The following is a 15,893-nucleotide window of genomic DNA, read 5'->3' on the forward strand; positions in this document are numbered from 1 at the left end:
TGCATACAGAGTGAGTTTTTCAGAGACTTCACGAGAATTGAAAATCAAAATACTCCAATTTAGACCCCAATCCTACACTCCCAGCATATACCAGACTACCAACAACTTTGTCTTATGAAGAACATGTTATGTAAAATCCAGAAAATGTTATGTGCAAATAGAATATAGTCACAAACAAATAAACTTGGTTCTTTATGAGGGCCAATTGCCCAGAGCTGAAAGCAATCTTGAGCAGAATTGAGTGGGAGGAAAAAATAAAAGTGTGAATGATACTTGGGAATTGTTTAAGAACGCTTTAAGAAAATGTTTAAGAAAGCTGAAAGGTATCAATGACAAAAAAAAAATCTATGGCCAGTAAGGTTAAGGAAAATAGGAAGAAATTCTTTAAATGCATCATCAACAAACAAAATCCTAACATTGGTATTGAATCATAGTCTCACAGAACCATAGGGTTAAAAGTGACCGCAAGGGTCATCTAGTCTAACCCCCTGCCAAGACATAGGATTTGTTGTGTCTAAACCATCCAAGACAGATGGCTATCCAGCCTCCTTTTGAAAACCTCCAGTGAAGGAACTTCCATGACTTCCCTAGACAGTCTGTTCCATTGTCGTATTGGTTTTACAGTTAGGAAGTTTTTCCTGAGATTTAATCTAAATCTACAATGCTATAATTTGAACCCATTGCCTCTTGTCCTGCCCTCTGTAGTAAGAGAGAACAATTTTTCTCCATCTTTCTAATGGCAGCCTTTCAAGTATATTAAGATTGCTATCATGTCCCCTCTTAATCTCTTTTCCAAACTAACCATACCCAGTTCCTCCAGCCTTTGCCCATATGGCTTGCATTCCATCATTTTGATCATACTTGTCACTCACCTCTGGATCCTTTCCAGTTTCTCTAAGTCTTTTTTATACAGCGGTGGCCAAAACTGGACACACTACTCCAGCTGAGGCCTAACCAGCGCCAAGTAGAGTGGTACTATCACCTCTGGTGACTTGAATGTTATGCCTCTGTCACTGCAACCCAAAATTGCATTTGATTTTTTTTTGCCACAGCATTGCACTGATGACTCATGTTGAGGTTGTGACCTACCACAACTTCCAGTTATCCCACATTCTGTATTTGTGTATTTGGTTTATCTTCCCTAAGTGTAGCACCTGACATTTGTCTTTGTTGAATTTCATTTTGTTGTTTATAGCCCAGTTCTCCAATTTATCAAGATCCCTTTCAATTTTATTTCTATCCTCCAAAACGTTTGCAACCTCCCCTAGCTTTGTGCCATTTGCAAATTTGATCAGTATACTCTCTATTCCTACATCCAGGTCATTAATAAAGATGTTAAATAATACTGGACCCAGAACAGATCTCTGCGGAACCCCACTTGAGACCTCCCTCCTATCTGACATCATTCCATTAATAGTTACTCTTTGTTTGTAGCTGTATAACCAATTATGTATCCACTTAATGGTAGTTCCACTGAGCCCCCATTTCTTCAGCTTACTTATGAGAATGTCACGTGGGACTGTGGCAAAAGTCTTGCTAAAGTCCAGGTATATTATGTCCACTGCATTCCCCCTATCACCAAACCAGTTACCTTGTCAAAGAAGGCAATCAAGCTGATTTGGCATGATTTGTTCTTGTTAAATCTATGCTGGCTGCTAGTGATCACCCCTTCATCCTCCAAGTGTTTGCAAATGGAATCTTTTATACATTGCTCTAGTAGGTTCCCAGGTATCAAGGTCAATATTATATTTGTTCAATATTAGATAATGATGGTACAATTGTCAATCATGAGTGAAAAAAGCAGAAGTTTTCAATAAATATTTACGTTCTGTATTTGTAAAGAAGCAGGATGATGTATTCATATCTTACAGCGATAAGGAAATACTTTCTATTCCATTAATAACTGGGAAGGACGTTAAACAGAAACTGTTAAAGTCAAACCTTTTAAAATCAACAGGACACCCACGAGTATTAAAAGAATTGGCTGAGGGGCTCTCTGAATCACTAAAATTGATTGTTAATAAATCTTGGAACACTGGGAAAGTTCCAGAGGACTGGAAAAAAACTTCATGTTGCACAAATATTTTAAAAGAGTTAATGGGATGACCTAGGACATTATAGGCTGGTTGGCCTGATATAAATGCTGGGCAAGATCATGAAAAGACTGATATGGGATGCAAGCAGTAAAGAAATAAAGGATGGTGAAGAAACAAATTTGATGCCTTTTTGAGATTACAGTTTTGATTGATAAAGGCTGCTGTATTGACTTAACAGACTTAGACTTTTGTGAAGCATTTGACTTAGTCCCATAAAAAATCAGCACTACACAAAATCAGTATAGTGCAAATTAAATTGCTCAACAACTGGTTAGCTAATAAAAAGAACAGGAGCATAAGCTTTCTTGGGCTACAGCCCACTTCATCGGATTCATAGAATGGAACATGTACTAAGATATACATATTCCATTCTATGCATCCGATGAAGTGGGCTGTAGCCCACAAAAGCTTGTGCTCTAATAAATTGGTTAGTCTCTAAGGTGCCACAAGTACTCCTGTTCTTTTTGCGGATACAGACTAACACGGCTGCTACTCTGAAACCTGGTTAGCTGATATATCTCAAAGTAATTACTGTATAAATAAATGGGGAATTATCCTATGGAGTGTTTCTAGTGGGATTCTACAGGAACCTGTTCTTGACTCAATGCTATTCAATATCTTTATCAATAATCTGGAAGAAAATATAAAATCATTTCTAGTAAAATTTGCAGATCACACAAAAAATGGTGGAGAGGTAAATAATGATGAGGACAGGTCAGTTACACATGCTGATCTGGACTGTTTGGTCAAGTACACCTTTGTCTGAAAAATGTGCACTTTAATACAGCTAAATGCCAGTCTTATATCTAGCAACAAAGAACTTGCGTCACACTTACAGGATGGGAGACAATATTCTGAAATGGAGTGACACTGAAAAGAACTTAGGGATAATGGTAGATAGCCAACTGGACAAGTAGGTAAGAGAACACACACAATCTCTGGATGCATAAGAGGAGGAATTTCAAGTAGGAGTAGAGAGGTCGTATTATCTCTGTATACAGCGTTACCAAGGTCATTACTGAAATATCGTGTCCAGTTCTTAAGTCCCTATTTCAAAAATAATGTTGAAAAACTGGAAAGGGTTCAACAAAAGAGCTGCAAGAATTATTCAAGGTCTGGAAAATATGCCTCATAGTGAGACACTCAAGAACCTCATTTTATTTAGTTTATCCAAGAGAAGTTTAAGAGGTAATTTGATTATGGTCTACACGTACCTACATGGGGAAGACATTTCTGATATTAGATACAACAGAAAAAGCCTAACAAGATCCAGTGGTTGGAAGCTGAAGCTAGACCAATTCAGACTAATAATAAGGCCCAATTTTTTTTTTTAGTGGTGAGGGTAACTGACCATTGGAACAACTCACTTAGGAATGCTCAAATAAATTGGTTAGTCTCTAAGGTGCCACAAGGACTCCTTTTCTTTTTGGTGGATTCTCTGTCACTTGCAGTCTTTAAATCAAGACAAAAAGATATGATATAGCTGAAACAGACATTATGAGTTTGATGCAGAAATTACTGAGTGACGTTCTATGGCCTGTGTTATACGGGAGCTCAGATTAGATGACCATAATTGTCCCATCTGGCCTTAAATCTATGAATCATGAAAACACCTTAAGTCCCTAACTAACGAGGTTGTCCAGAAACAAGATGCAAGTTCTGATGGAGTCTGTATTCATTTCAATTTAGTATGTTTGGAAAGTGGCTTTACCAAATTGTATTTTCTACCCATTTTTTAAAATTTATAGAAAACAAAAGTTTCTTAAATATGAACTATAGAAAATAATGAGAAGCAAAGTAAAGCTTCCTTAGAAAAGCCAAGTCAAAAGAGACTAATGAAAGCTGCATTCAGAATTTCCATTGTGGCATGCACAATACTGAACAACAACACAACAACCTGAGCCAGATTCTTGGCTCTGCCATGGCCCCTTTCAGACACTTCAGTGGCACAAATTAGTCATACAGCTGGTCTAACTGATCTCCTTAAGTTTCCCCCTATATAGATGATTCCTGGGTAGTACAGAACCATGCTTCCTGGGCCTCCGCATTGGTGGGGGGCATGGTTGGAGTACCACTGCACTTTGGCAATCCGTGGCTTCCAAAAGACCTCTCTGGAGTTACAAACTGCCTTGAGGCTGCTCTAAAGTGCACTGAGGGGAACTGAACCAGTCTCAGGATTGGAGAACCACAAAGGTGCAGAGAAGCTATCTTTGTCCTCCCCCACCCAGTTTTCTGCTGAACAGAGCTTGGCCAGCCCAGAGAATCTGGGCCTCTATCTTATAACAACATGGCAGCATAGAGAAAAATATTTCTAAAGAGGAGTTGTTGTTCTGTGCTGACCAAGTGCTACATTGTTGTTTGTATCTTTCTTTCTGTTTGGGGGAGGAGGGTGGAACATCTTTGTAAATAAGGAACACAAGATCAGACTTGTTTTACCCATACTTGCTCTCATGAGAACTAAATGGAAGGCATCTCATACAATCTATAGATCACACATATGGGTGAAATACCACTTGAATTTCTATGAAATTCCATTCAGCATATAGTGGAAGAGAATGAAGATTGATTTAGACTGCGCTCTACAAGAAGTATGTTATCCTCAGGCAAAACTCTCATTCATTTTAATAGGAGTTTTTATTGGGTAATAACTTCATAAAAACTGCCTGATTGGGTCCAGTTGTACAGCAATGGTGCTTAATACATTATTAATAATAAATATGAAATTAATAAGTCCAAAATGTCAATGTGCCAACTGTAGTTCCAGTTATAATAGACTTTTATTTTAGTGATATTGTTTGTTGACAAAAACAACACTCAACTTTAGAGCTCATTTAAATTTTTCAACTGCAATATTTTTCTGATGAAAAATAGGGTTTCGTTGAACACAATATTTTGACAACATTTTTGGTCTCTAGACAGCATTTTGACAACACTTTTGAAATTTTGAAATGAAACAAAAACTTATGTCAAACTGAAATTTGTTTTGTTTCAGTTTTTGAAAACCAAAAACATTTTGAATTTCCTTTTCCCCGATTTTTCTGCCTTCTTTTTCCCCACTAAGTGCAACAAAATGAATAATGTCTAAAGTTTTTTTCTCCATCACTTTTTCCACTGTATCTTTTCAAAACTTTGTTAACATTGGAAAAGTTACAGAATGGCAAAAGGAAAAATGAAACAATGCAACATTGTCACTTTAACTTTTCCAAAATGTGAGAAGTTTTGAGAAATTACAGAATAAAAAAGGAGAAAAGGGAAGAGAAAAAAAGAGGTGGGTGTCTAAGGGACGCTAGACTTCATTCATTCCATACAATCATGATTGAAAATAGAGAGAAAAAATCTAAAATTCCCATATTTTGGAAATTTTTGGCTTTTATTAAAACTGAATCCAAATGAAATTTTCACCGAGTTTCATTTTGTAATTTTTTTGAATGAAAAACTGTGAATAAATTTTTTTCATTCTAAATTTTTTTGGGGAAAAAGGGAGTTTTTGTGTACTTTGTTTATGTTTTTTAAACTTTCTCTACTTAAATAAAAGAGGTTACATTCAATTTAGTTCTCAAAAAGATTATTTTTTAAATCCACAATGATGTTTACAAGGAGGTGGATTGGATTAAGCAGCTATCAGCTATCAGCAACAAGTTTTTGCTTCTTCTATTAAAACAAAAGTAAACACACACTTACAGTAGTAAATGAATTATATAGGTAATATATGGCCCAAGAAATAATCACAATGTAGTAAATATTTAGCCAAAAGGACAGGACAGCAGCTGCTAACCCCACACCTGCAGGAAAACAAAACAAAACACAGTGAATATTAAAGATTTTTCTACTATTCTTGGCAATGTTTTTAACAACATCAGCACTAATACAAATGGTGGCATACAAAGGGGAAACATCATACGCAGAACAATTACATTGTATTGATTTATTGATCATGCACCCAGTTGAAACTCTAGAATTAACATTATAACAAGTGGACACTAATTTTGGGTGATTCATGTTTTGGGTGCCCAAACTGAGACACCTGATTCCTGATTTTGTGACATGATAAACACTTGCAGCTTCTATTGACTTCCACTGGAGTTGTGGTGCTTAGCACTTCTGAAAATAACGAAAACAAACATCTCCTAGGTGCCTCTAATTGGCACCCAAAACTAGTGGGTAATTTTGAAAAAATGAGGCCTAGTTGTATGTGCAGTACTATGTTTCAATACATATGAACAGACTTCCAACCCACAACCCCACACACTCTATCACACTGCTTCCTCAAGTAAGTCACCACACCTCAACCCTGGTACCTCAGAAAATGCCTGTGGACATAGAATGAGTATCCCGCAGTAGCCAGCAAACTCAGGCTGTGTCGGACCAAAGGCAGGGAGCAGAGTTGTGGGCTATCCACTGAGAATGCCCCACCCTCAGCTCCCCACGGGAACCCCTTGAGGGACTGTATGACATTCAAGCTGATCTCAGAGGTACATGGGACCCAAAGCATAAAAGACAGTTGACCAAAGTCAGTACTTTGAATTGTGCCTGGAGAAGATCTGGTGTACACTGTAGAGCACAGATGTAATGTGTTATCTGGGAAAGACCATTATGTAAGCTGTAACCTGCATCACCTGAATTTTCCAAGATGCTCTCCGGCTGTAGTCCTATTGCAGTAATCCAGACAAGAGGGGGACAAGGTGGGAGTAAGTACGGGGAAAGTCACACACATAGATGGCAATGCAGGAAAGCTAAAATGTATACTGTAGTGTGGAGCAGAACTAACTTTTGAATACATATTTGAAACTTGTTTCATTTCAGGTTTCACTACTAACCCAAAGCCTTCGCTCTGGGTGCTGTGGTTTCATTTACAACCAAGACAAAACTCACAGTTTCTCATTGTTGGCATCTCAAACCAGGAAAAACTAAGAAGTTTGGACTAAGTTTTGCTCTGAGGTTCAAACTTAAAGTTATTCTATTGGGGCCTCTAGGCATTATTGTAATGCAAGTAATAATATTAATAAATAATAGGGGCTGAAAACCCATATGAACCAGGATAAAAGGAGGTTGTCTGACACGGCTATGAACTGAAACCATTATGTTTTATACCTCCTCCACACAGTACTATTCAAAACAATCTTTACTATTCTATATTTTGTCAAAAATATAAAATTTATAAGACTAAGTAAAACATTTATTCTGAGATTTTCAGAACTACTCAAGAAATTTCGATGCCCAACTTCTATTAATTTTACTGGAATCAGTGTCTAAATCCTTTAGATGACTTTGAAAGTTTCAGCCCCACTTCAGAAAATCAGATGTTTCTTTAAAAAAATGAGCAAAGTAAAAATGAAGGAACATTGTATCTGCTCTGTAAGTGCTTTGAACAGCTTCTGTGACCTAGAAGTATCAGAACGGTAGATATTAATACAAATCTCATATTGTACCTTTAAACATTGGAGCAAGCTTCCAGACTCCAAGGCCTCCTACAGATGTGAACTGACCAAGGGAACATTCCAAAAGGAATAGTGGAACTCCAGCAAAAATTAAAGTAAGGAAATATGGAATCAGGAATGCTCCTAAAAGGAATACAGTAAGTGGTCCATTACAGTGAAAAGTCATCTTAAATCTACATTTTTATGAAGAGTCCAATACTTCCATAGCTATTATACAGCAGATTTTTTTTCATTTTTATTTTGATTATTCAAAATTGCTAACATGCATGAATGCCTTTCTGAACAACTAGTAGCCCAAAGAGGTAGAAAGCCAAGGAGAAAAGGACTTCACCTAATATAATTTGGATTGCTTGCTTTTAAAATAGTTCAGGTGGCACAAAGGGGAAGGAAAGTAGCTGGATCTGGCTGGATGAGAGTTACCCTGCCATGGGGAAGCTCACAGTTGGTGTAGCCAGCCCTCGCACCATCTCCCCACAAATTCAGCCCAGGTGTAGTGGCTGAGGAGGCGGCACTGCAATGTGCTCCAGCTCTGATTAATTAAAGTTGCTGGGCCCCAGGCTGCTCTGACCTCCACAGGCCCCACAGCAGTGAAATCCACCCTGAGAATCAAGGAGCTATAACCAGTTCCTTGATGGCACCCTTCCTGCAACACCAAGCAAACAATTAATTTTCTTATTTTTATTGATGGAAAAAAGATTAGCAGCAACTTATACTTTAATGTTAAAATGAACATTTTGTGGGGCATTTTAGTCTAAATAGATACTGCAGGCTACAAGCATAAAATAAAATGTGTACCTCCACCATTCTTGCCACAAAGGTATGGAAATCGCCACACATTCCCCAAGCCAATGGCATAACCCACACAGGACATAAGAAAGTCAAATCTTCCTTTCCAGGTGTCTCGGTCTGGAATATCTGTTTTCTTCTTCTGTACTTTCACTACCAAGGTTTTAGGCTTGTCATTGGTGATGGAAGCATCACTAAGTTCAGTGGAGATTTGTCCATCTGCAACTTTCGTTCCATTCGTTGCCATGTCTCTGGGTTTAGCTGGAGAGGCTCTGGGAGGCAGACGAGAAATTTCAGCACCAGTCCACGTGGACAGCAGCTTTGCGGCTTTTGATTACCCAACTAGGGGGGTAAGAGTTTGGCAAAATAAAAAAATGCTGGAATAGTTTGTGATCCAATCAAAAATCCCAGAATCAGCTTCTTTATTAATCTGTAAGACATAAGATCAAAACAGAATTCAGAGGTGCTTCTACTGTAACCTCTTGTTTGAAGCCTGATCCAAAGCTGATGAGACGATGTCCATTGATTTAATAGCCTTTAAATTGAGGCCTTTCCTTATGAAAGCTACTTTTGCTGTATGTTTTATCTAAGGGCTTGATCCTGCCTTATGGGAGGTTTGGTGTTGACTCAATGGTAGCAGGATCAAAGGTAAAATAGTGAGAGAGAAAACGTGAAACTACATAGTCAGCTTCAGATCTCATGCTTCTCTAAACATGCATTAAACAATTCCAATAGCACAGCATAACATTTTTTCAGAAAGTGGTGGTACACACTGACTTTATCTTATGCTCCAAGAAAAGCAGCAGAGTGGTGGCAACAGTCATGAAAATTAAACAAAGGCTCTTCACACATCCCAAGTAATGCCCATGCTTTAATAAAGATTAGGAATATTTTTGTCAGCTAGAATTTGGAGCAGTTTCACCTGCAGAAAATAGGAGTTTAACATCAATTTACAGGTTGGTCAGGGACCCAGCATTTCCATATTCCAGTGCATAATTTTGCTCATAGGCATGACGTGTCAATAATGAAATTGCTGCTTTAAGAGTTTAAAAGAGGAATGTTTTCATTGTTCAAATTTTAACAAATCAGTGACATTGTACATTTACATGTTAAAGATTTATTCCCATGATAATTGCAGGTTCTCTTTATTTGCAGGGAGCCATCATGACTATCCCAGTGTTATTTTCTACAGATAATTGCGGCCCTCTTATTATTAAGACGATGCATTTATAACAGCACCTTTGATCCAGGAGACTCCCAAAGGAATTTGCAAATAGTAGGCTACATTGAACCACAAGGCTCAACCCTTAAAGGCTGAAGTAAAGTAAGGCACACACTTACATATTCTTACAATTAACGGCTAGCATACAGAGCGCAGATGATTCACTCCACCTTGTAATTTAAGGTAACTGGCTATAATGATCACACTATCCTTGCCCTGTATTTTCTGGTATGGGTTACACCCTTGGGCCTTTTAAACAGCATTTGCTAGTATTGAATTAATCATTTTGCACAGCTTTACCATGTCCATGTTACTCTTTTGTGGCCTCGGTACACACAAGACAAGCAGCAGAAAATAGGCATGACTGTACTATAAATAACTTGTGACATCTTCTGCAAAGTGCTAAGCATCTGCAATTCCTATTGACTTCAATGCACCAGTCTCCATTCATTTTCCATCCAGGTTCCCCCCCAGCCAACCCATGGCTTGGACCTTACCACCCACCCCCCTCGTAAGAGGGTTAAGGTGAGCTATAAGAATGAGGTGGGATTGGCTCTCTGCCATACCAATCATAGGTGTCCCCAACCCAGCTCCTCTGTTCCATTCCTTTATCCAGCACCTCCTTTTAAGTCCTTTACCAGGCTATTTATCTGGTCACTGGATGCCTTCCCTATGAAGTACCTGCACTGGACTTCCGCCCCACATTTACAAAATAAGTTGTGACATATAGCCTACCACCTTTTCTTTTTACCAGAAAAGGTCCTTCCTGACACCAGCTGTGGGGAAGGTGAAAAAACCTCACTCCACCGCAGCCAATCTGGTGGTGTGAGAAAAATTCCTTCCCAGCCCCACCTAAAAAGGAGCGACTAGTACAATGCCCACAGGAGGTCCTAACCCAACCTGGTATTCACCACCTCTAGGGGAGGGAGGGTGGGTGCTGCCTTGCCTGCGTGCGGAAAAAGGGGCTTCCAACACCCAGGGCTTGCACCTTTATAGCCTTCTGACCTCACATTCCTGGGGGGTGGGGGGGAGGGGAAGTCAGCGCTGCAAAGCTGACCACCATTCACCTTTTGCAGCAGTTTCTGATCTCATTTCTCTCCTCTCCCCCCACACACACCATAAAGCAATGCTGCCTTCCCTTGACAAGCCCAGATAACGTTCCCCCCTCTTTAAGTGTCGTGGGCCATTTCTTCCATCACAAATTCACACAACTTTATCATTGCAGAATGACTGCTTGGGAGTGCGTGGCTTCTCAGATTCATTCTTTATGGTTTCCATGCACATGGTTTTTTGGGTTTTATTATCCACATATAGAAAGAAGAAAACTGCCTGTGCCAGTCAATAGAAAAAAAATCAGAAGAGACATTTTGGGCTTATCAACCTGAACATTTGTTTTAAAACTTTCACTTTAAAATAGCAATATCTGTGCTGTGGATACAATGGTCCAAATTCCCCCTTCGACAGCTCAAGTGAAGTCAGGGGAGTGATTCATTTGGCCCAGTATTCCCTGATTCTGGCAAAAAAGAATTGTTGGGGGCTAGTTAAATACACACAAATGGTAAAATATTCACCCTACTCCATTATTTTGTAGGATTAAGGTTGAGATTTTCCCAGGAGCCTTTATGGAGACAGGTGTCCAAATCTGTGCCCATCTCCCTTAGGCTGAAATTTTCAAAGGAACTCAAGTGAGTTGGAAAGTCTGTCTCAGGACAATGGGATGGTTTTCTGAATATGGGTGTGATTCTTATGACAATAAGGAATCAAAGCTCCAACTACAGTCAACCACAGTGTGGGAAGATGCTAAGCAACCTTAAGCTGAGCAAGCTTGGGAACCCAGTTCAACCAATGCACTTCAGTCCTGACCTATAACAACTTGTGTCATTGTTCCAGTCTGCGACCACAATGGCTGAGATGGGTGTGATTTGCCTTTTGTGCCCCCTCAAACAGTTCTTTGGATGCTATTTGAACGACCTGCATTGTGACCACATTCCTGAAGCATGGCTATTAGAGAGTTTAGCACAAACTGCAGCCAAGGTAATGTAAATAAATCGGGGAGGGGAGGGACAGGAAAGAGGGAGTGCACTATTTTGCCACTTAATTAACAAAGGCATTAAATCCCCTTCTCCAAAGCTGCAAAGAGCTGTATTTCAAGGGTGCAAGAACTGGCCTCATACAACTCAAGCACACAGTGATATCAGCAACATCTGTTACAAATAGTACCCAAAATCTAGACGGTAGGATATGGAACCAATATGCTCTAGGAATTATTTTGAGGAAGATCTGTAGCCGGTGTTATACAAGAATCAGATCAGATTATCACAATGGTTCCTTTTGACCTTGGAATCTATGAAACTGAAACACATACACTAGCATATAAAAAAACAAAACTTCCTTTTAATGAACGAGCCCTCTATGTCAAGGATTCCATTAGCTTCACCCCATACTGTCCACTGTGTCCCTCCCTGGAGTGTAACAGCTCCTAGGTCCCGGCTCAAGGCCATGTTCTAGCAGCTTAGCTCTATGAAATTCTAAAGAAACATTGCCTTACACACACGCATGCACACAGTTGGCCTGATCTAACTTTCATTGCCTCTTTCCATTGACTTGAGTGGTAGCCGAATTAAGCCTATTGTGAAAGCTTTTGCTAGAATTCTATTTCTACTGGTGAACTATGTTCAAAGGATAGGTTTCAGAGTAGCAGCACACCATGTGTAAGCAACATACCAAAGTAGACTTGGTGCATGAAACTGGGATTGCTGAATCTATTCAAATTGGTCACCTCCCATACCGTGATATCCACAAGCAAGCTCCTCTTAGGGCCAAAATATCATAGCATCATTTACTGCCTGCATAAGTGACCTCTTTACTATGCAATACACATATGCAAAATATGATGCTATACTGCATGTACTATTTTACCACACACATTCATTTGGGCCAGATTTTGAAAGGTCCTTAGGTGCCTAAAGATGAAGATAGGGACCTAGTGGGATTTTCAGGAGTCCTCGACTCCTATCAATAAGATAAGTAATAAGATAATAAGATAATAAGAAGTAAAACTAAGGTCCTGGGTGCTTATTGCATTATAAATCCCATGGAATGTTTCTGGTAGGGGTGATAACTTGGTACCCTAGCTCCACTTCAGTTGCCTAATTACTTTGTGCTTACCTAAAATTCCCCCTGCAGTTTCAGTTGGAGAACAGTCATGTGTTTAGTGTTTTGGATATCCTGATACTGAAACAAGCTTACATATAGGTCAGTCATTTTTATTTCTCTGATGATGCCAATGGCCATAGCTGCCTTATACATTTCTTTTTAGAATATGGCTTTTGCAAGCTCGTTGCCTGGTTCAGGAAGGCCCCTGCTTTAGTCATTGCAACCAGTGACTGCTGGAGGATAGAAGTGCTCTGTCCCAGGGGCAGTTCCTGGAAGGATTCTGGCTGACCCCACAGAGGCATATGCACTCATCCACCCACACAGCAGCAGACAGTACCCAAAAGCACAGCAAGCCCACTCTGCTAGGCAGACAGAAAGGGAGAGATGGCCCGAAGGCTCCAGCAGCAGCACCTCCAGTGGATGGAGGGAGAGGGAGCCCAGAGGACATCAGAGCAGCTGCTGTGCTGATCAGGGAGAGGCTGAGGAGAGAGAACCCCTAAGGCTTGGAAAGGAGAAGCTTCAAGCAAAGACTCCTTGCAGAATCAGAGTAGTTAGGGCAATTCCTGCAAGCCACTAGAGAGGGATTTGCTATACGGAGCTAGACTGCTGCATGCCAGCACTCCCTTTTGTTGAGTCCTTTTTTGAGTCTGCAGGGAGCCTGCAGTCTTCACAGCCTAGCAGATACAAGATGGGAAAGAACTGACCCATCCTGCAGCCTCTGTGGGAAACCAGCCCACCAGGCCATTGCCCTGTAGCTCAGTCTGGTACTGTAACAGTGATCACATTACAGCAATGAATGAGCTTAGAGTCACAATGCTAATAAAAACTGTGCACCATCTACTGCTGTGTGTGAATCTCCTAAATCCCGGATATAAAATACTGCCTTAAATTAAACTGAGATATAAAACACTCTGCCTCCTTTTCTCACAACACACTGATCAGACCTCCAGGTTTTTGGTTTGTTTGAGATCTAGGAGCGTTCCTCATTTGCCAAAGTGTAAAATTATTCTTTTTGCATCAGTTTATTGCTTTAGACAATAACCAGAATAATTAAAAAGACTGACTATTGTGTATCACTTATTTCTTTGATATAGTGTACTGTGTACAGTATATCACTGATGGATATGTTTTACATTGGAAAATGAACTGCTAGCAATTATCAATATTTTATGGAATGTAAGTTATTTTAGTGAAGATGATAAATTACTTGTATAAACAAGAATTCCTTTACCATTAATTACTACTTTTAATTACAAAAGAGTTGAAATTCTGAACACGCATATTATTTATAGGCAGGTTCGTAGGACCACCTATTAAGGTTTCCTGACAATTCCCATTATAAGACACTGTTTTCATTTGCTTATAATTTTGTTGATTTTAACCACTTAAGATGACTTTTTCTCCATACTAGGTGTCTGCTTGACTCCCTGTTCTCAGTGACAGTGCCTGGCTTAGAGCAGCTGAGATCAGCCATTATAAGGAAAGTCCTTCTGACTCTTTGTAGCCCCGAGCAGTTGCTCTGTGGGGATGGTGCATGTGTTTGTCTGGACTCACAAAGGAGCTGTGAGGGGACGGAGCATGCTCAATTGCTCTATGGGATGGCTTATGTGTAATCCCACCACACATAGTAGCTATGAGAGGATGGTCAGGTCAGCACTAGGGGCCGTGAGAGCCACAAGCATGCTCAGTGAGGACAGAATCTTCTGAGATTTTAGTTGCTAAGCTCCAACACATCTCTACTGAATTGCAACTTTTAAAAGGCTTCTGACTTGGCCAAATGTGGGCAGATTTTCATGGGCATGGCAAAAGGCACATCCCTGATACAAAGGCCACCTTCCTGCCAAATTTCAGCTCCCTTCTCCTGAGCACAGGGATGACAAAAGTCACCAGAATTTTTTATCATAGGCAAAATAATGTAATTTTTATTAGCCTCCTTCTTAGAAACATTTTAACTTAAATATTCCAAACAAATTTCATCTGCGCTCTCACTGACTCCTTTGCTAGCACCTCAGGGAGGAAGAGGAGGAAGCTGCCTGATTTGACTGCAGAGGGGACAGAAGCCAGACATGGGGAGGAGGAAAAGGAGTAGATTGGGACAAGAAGTCTGGTGAGATTGGAACTGAGATTGGGAGAGCAAGGGGAGATTGGGAGTCAGTTGGCTGAGAAGAGGGAAACACTGAAGTCTAATGAGGAGGTGGAGGGGGGAGACTGGAACTGGCCGGACAAGGAGACTGGGACTAGGAACCAGTGGGAAGGGAACAGGGGTAGTGGGAGAAGGATTTGACAAGGAGTTTGGGTGCAGGGAGACAACAGTGGGTGGCTTGGCAAAGAGAATGGGACAAGGAGACAGCAAGGTGGGAGACTGGGACATGGTGCTGGGAAGGGAGTGAAGGGGGCAGGAGACTGAGATTAGACAAGGAGCCCAGGGAGGGAGACTATGACTGGAAGCCAGTGTAGGGGAATAGAGAGACATTTTGCATGATGATCCCGGGGCGGGGAAACTGGGGCTAATTAGGTGAGGATACTGGCGGTAGGTATGGAGAGGGAGAGATTGGGACTCTGGCAACAAGCCCAGAAGGGAAAACTAGGACTGGAACTGGGGTGAGAAGTCTGAAGAAGTGGAGACTGGGACTAGGTAGGCAAGGAGCATGGGATTGAGACAGGGAGCCTGGGGTGGCGAAGAGACAGGACTGACTCAGGAACAGGTTGGAGGGGATGGGACAGAGGGGTCAAGCTTGTGAGGAACAGGCAGAAGAATGTATGCTCACTAGAGCACACTCCCCTCTAGAACCTGGAATGGAACCATTCCTCTGTGCCAACCAAGTTGTGACACTCCCTGTCAAAGTGTCTCTCTCATCCCCCTCTGATGCTGGTCTACATAGAGGATGACAACCTACTACTGCTGTCAGTTACTCCGTTAGCTCAAGTGGCAGAATTCGGTGCAGTGGATCTAAAGAGTCCAGCTAGAGTTGGTTGGAAAAATTCCAACTAAAGATTTTTACATCAAACTTTGGTGATTTGTTAAAAATCGAAAGTGTTTCATGGAGATGGTTGGATTTTGACAAAGTTCTCACAGAAACTAGGCATTTTTCAAAACATACCTATCAGGTAGAAGATTGCGTAGTTACCTACCAGCTCACCCACCTGGATCCTTGGCATTATGTGTCTGCCTCTGAGTCAGGGACTGTAGGGCTT

The 15,893-nt window shown here is 40.6% G+C and overlaps 1 protein-coding gene across 7 annotated transcripts in view; it reads right to left on the reverse strand.

The window, feature by feature from the left end:
- Nucleotides 1-15,893, reverse strand: part of SLC6A1 (solute carrier family 6 member 1) — a 112,289-nt gene that overhangs the window by 38,926 nt on the left and 57,470 nt on the right. For all 7 annotated transcript variants that reach the window (XM_073352313.1, XM_073352311.1, XM_073352314.1 and 4 more), the window contains 3 exons: nt 8,330-8,750; nt 7,526-7,657; nt 5,778-5,878 (listed from right to left, as the gene is read on the reverse strand). In XM_073352313.1, coding sequence (XP_073208414.1) covers nt 5,778-5,878; nt 7,526-7,657; nt 8,330-8,567 — 471 coding nt within the window. In that variant the 5' untranslated portion in view covers nt 8,568-8,750. The remainder of the gene's footprint in view (nt 1-5,777; nt 5,879-7,525; nt 7,658-8,329; nt 8,751-15,893) is intronic.

Source organism: Lepidochelys kempii, chromosome 7 (assembly GCF_965140265.1).
Source record: "Lepidochelys kempii isolate rLepKem1 chromosome 7, rLepKem1.hap2, whole genome shotgun sequence".
Lineage (NCBI taxonomy): Eukaryota > Metazoa > Chordata > Testudines > Cheloniidae > Lepidochelys > Lepidochelys kempii.